Source organism: Oncorhynchus keta, chromosome 36 (assembly GCF_023373465.1).
Source record: "Oncorhynchus keta strain PuntledgeMale-10-30-2019 chromosome 36, Oket_V2, whole genome shotgun sequence".
Lineage (NCBI taxonomy): Eukaryota > Metazoa > Chordata > Actinopteri > Salmoniformes > Salmonidae > Oncorhynchus > Oncorhynchus keta.
The window spans coordinates 21,279,506-21,283,447 of NC_068456.1; the positions used below are offsets into that span (position 1 = coordinate 21,279,506).

General features: G+C 42.3%; 1 protein-coding gene across 1 annotated transcript; it reads left to right on the plus strand.

The window, feature by feature from the left end:
* The first annotated feature begins 2,453 nt into the window (after positions 1-2,453).
* LOC118369925 (D(1)-like dopamine receptor) lies at positions 2,454-3,942 on the plus strand. Its single transcript, XM_035754702.2, has one exon. The coding sequence runs from the start codon at positions 2,523-2,525 to the stop codon at positions 3,936-3,938; it is 1,416 nt and encodes a 471-aa protein (XP_035610595.2). The 5' UTR covers positions 2,454-2,522; the 3' UTR covers positions 3,939-3,942.

The following is a 3,942-nucleotide window of genomic DNA, read 5'->3' on the forward strand; positions in this document are numbered from 1 at the left end:
CCAGTGCAAGGGAGTCAATACAAAACAATTAAAGATAAATAAATAATAAAGGGGTCAATGTAAATAGTCTGGGTAGACATTTGATTAGCTGTTCAGCAGTCTATGACTCGGCAGTAGAAGCTATTCAGGTGCCTTTTGGTCCCAGACTTGGCGCTCCGGTACCGTTTGCCATGCCGTAGCAGAAAGAACAGTTTATGACTTGTGTGGCTAGAGACTTTGACCATTTTTAGGGCCTTCTTCTGACACGGCCTGGTATAGAGGTCCTGGATGGCAGGGAGTTCGACCCCAGTGGTGTACTGGCCCGTACACACTACCCTCTGTAGCGGCTTGCGGTCGGATGCTGAGCAGTTGCTAAGCGGTGAAGCCAGTACACCACTGGGGCCGAACTCCCTGCCATCCAGGACCTCTATAGCAGGCCGTGTCAGAGGAAGGCCCTAAAAATTGTCAGTCATGAGACCAGTCAAGATGCTCTCAACTCAGCTGTATATTTTTTCTTCACAACTGTTGTTTTTTTTGGATCATAGTAGTTCCTTAGTGATATGGACACCGAGGAACTTGAAGCTCTCGACCCGCTCCACTACAGCCCTGTCGATGTGAATGGCGGCATATTTAATGTGGTCTCAATCAAATGCTCCATAACCTATAGCATGCCTGGGCAATTCCAGTCCTGACTACAATATTCACCTCATCATGATCTTCAGTTTAGAATGTAATTTGATTAAATCAGCTGTGTTTACTAGGGATGGAGAAAAAGTGTGAAACCAATCAGGCCCTCGAGGACTGGAGTTGTCCACCCCTGGCCTATAGGCTATGAAGTGCATGCTCAGAGAAGCACAGTTATATCTCTAAGATAGCTATTCGGATGGTGTAAATAAAATATTCCAACCCTGAGCCCCGTCCTGCCCTGCTTTTGCTGATCAAAAACAGTTGTGTGCTGCCTAAGAAATAGCTGTGCTTTGTATGCCATAAGTGGCATTTCAGGAGGCTTCTTCCGAAAATAATTGTTGATTATGCATAGTGCAGAAAATGCACTGTTCTGTTCAGGTTGAGAAGGAAAGTACAAAGATGAGAAGGAGGACCCGGTGGTTCACTTTGATAACTTGCTACAACAATAATTGATTTTATTATAAACAATATGTTTTATTAAAAACAATTATGTCCTAATATTAATATATTTCTTAATTCCCTTTTACTTTTAGATCTTTGTATATTGTTAGATACTACTGCACCGTTGGAGCTAGGAACAAGCATTTCGCTACACCCACAATAGCATCTGCTAAATATGTGTATGTAACCAATACATTTTGATTTGATCTGATCTTTCTTGCCCATCATGCATTTATCAGAGTTATTGACCTCACAATAAACCAGATTGCATTGTGGTGCTGAAACTTGGGCGGCAGGTAGCCTAGTGGTTAGAGTGGTGGATTAGTAACTGAAAGGTTGCAAGATCAAATCCCTGAGCTGACAAGTTAAAAATCTGTTGTTCTGCCCCTGAACAAGGCAGTTAATCAACTGTTCATAAGCTGTTGTTGAAAATAACAATTTGTTCTTAAAATGACTTACCTAGTAAAATAAAAAAGACACAGCACAATCAAATGGACAGCTCATGTGCTGAAAGTAGGCAAATATGAGTAAGAATAATTCATTTCAACCATCTTCATTTTAATTAGACTTTACTAACCACAAGAGGGCTTTGTGTTGGAGACTATTTCTTCCTATTTAAGTGGGCTAAATCAGGTTCACACAGTGTTTCTTGGTAGTCTTAAACAAATCTACTTTGAAACAAAAGTATACACCTCACACACATGGTTATGGACTTAAAAAGAAGAAGACACCTGCACCTTATCAGATATAGAGTTCTGATTATATAAAGTGATCTTTAACAGCACCTTTTCCCGAGATGCTTTATGCTAAAAAACAAGCTGTAAAATACCCAGGAAAGATGTGACTCAGATGCATGGAGATATAATTAGTTTGTTAGGTAGGCCTAACTTTTGAAATGTACCATGCTCAGATTCCTAATGACTTCTCAAATGTAATTATTTGCAAACAGGGACAGTTTTGTTGCAAACATGACACACTGATTTGGCATTGGAGAAATATGATAAGATGAACACATTGTCCTATCTCTCTGTCCATTCTTAGCCTGTAATTTTGATAATTTGTGTAGTATTAAAAGAGATTCTGCTAATATGTAAAATTATGTAGAATTGCATGAAATGTTTGGGAAACCTGTTGTAGGATACAGATATGTCTGCCAATTTATTGGATGAGCTGACCACTGGTGCTAATTTTGTCCATATACCCTTACCCATACCCAACCCCCTTTACATTGCAACTTCAATGGGGTGACGTAAGAGTTGTGACGTTCCAAGGATACCGTTTAGACTTTTCAATTGTCTCACCTGCTATGAGTCATAGCCTATCACGAGAGAGGGAAGCAACCGATAGTTTTGGACGTTTTCTGTAGCCTCCTTTAGTCCATTTGAATTGATCAGGTTTTGGAAGCTGTCCGCTATATGAAAATAAAGACAGTGAACAAATACGTGGTTCAATGTGAAATCGAAGCGTTTTTACCCGAAGACAGAAAAGTGCAAATGGAGAACTATACTGGAAATGAAACTCAAGTTCGTTCGGAATCCGACAGCACAGACGAGGAGACTGGCGGGAATGGCGTGCGCGCGCTAATTGGATGCATTTTGTTTCTCCTCATTGTGTCGACACTGCTGGGGAACATGCTCGTGTGCGCTGCGGTAGTTAAATTCAGGCACCTCCGGTCCAAGGTAACCAACTTTTTCGTGATTTCTCTGGCGGTGTCTGACCTCTTCGTTGCCGTCCTCGTGATGCCATGGGAGGCAATATCTGAGGTGACTGGCACCTGGCTGTTTGGTAGATTTTGTGGCATCTGGATAGCTTTTGACATAATGTGCTCGACGGCATCTATTCTTAATCTGTGTATCATAAGCGTGGACAGATACTGGGCTATAGCTAGTCCTTTTAGATATGAACGGAAAATGACCCACAGAGTTGCATTTATCATGATTGGAGTGGCGTGGACGCTGTCAATTCTCATCTCCTTCATACCTGTCCAACTGAACTGGCACATGGCCGACGAGGAGACGTCAGCGGGAAACTTTAGCAACCACTCTGAGAATTGCATAGCAAACTTGAACAAGACCTATGCTATTTCCTCATCACTGATCAGTTTCTATATCCCAGTGGTTATCATGGTTGCCACTTACACGAGGATTTACCGTATTGCGCAAACGCAGATACGGAGGATATCCTCCTTGGAGAGAGCCGCGGAGCAAGCGCAAAATAACCAACACCCAAACGTTTGCGCGCACGAAAACGCATTAAAAACTGCTTTTAAAAAGGAAACAAAAGTGCTAAAGACTCTCTCTATTATCATGGGAGTTTTTGTGTTTTGCTGGCTGCCTTTTTTTGTCCTAAACTGCATGGTACCTTTCTGTGACCCTCCGTGTGTAAGCGACACCACGTTTACAATTTTCGTTTGGTTTGGTTGGGCCAACTCTTCGTTAAACCCTGTCATTTACGCATTTAACGCGGATTTCAGAAAAGCCTTTACAACTATTCTGGGCTGCAATAAAATTTGCTCAAGCAATACAGTGGAGGCTGTTAATTTCAGCAATGAATTGGTCTCCTATCACCACGACACAACGCTCCAAAAAGACGCACAAGTCTTGATGGCTACACAGCATTCTCATGCAATCCCGAACGTGGGAGAGGACACAACCCCACTGTGCGACAAAGTTTCTCTTATCTCAAACGCATCTCGCAATCACAAGAACACGTTGCTGCCAGCCATCGTCCAATTCCAGTGTGACGGGGAAATTTCACTGGATACCATAACGCCATTTACTTCAGCCGGAGCCGTGGAATGCGACTCAATCCCTGGTCAAATCCACGATTAGAATC

Coding starts and splice junctions, on each gene's coding strand:
- LOC118369925 (XM_035754702.2), top strand. CDS start 2,523: ATGAAAATAAAGACAGTGAACAAATACGTGGTTCAATGTGAAATCGAA.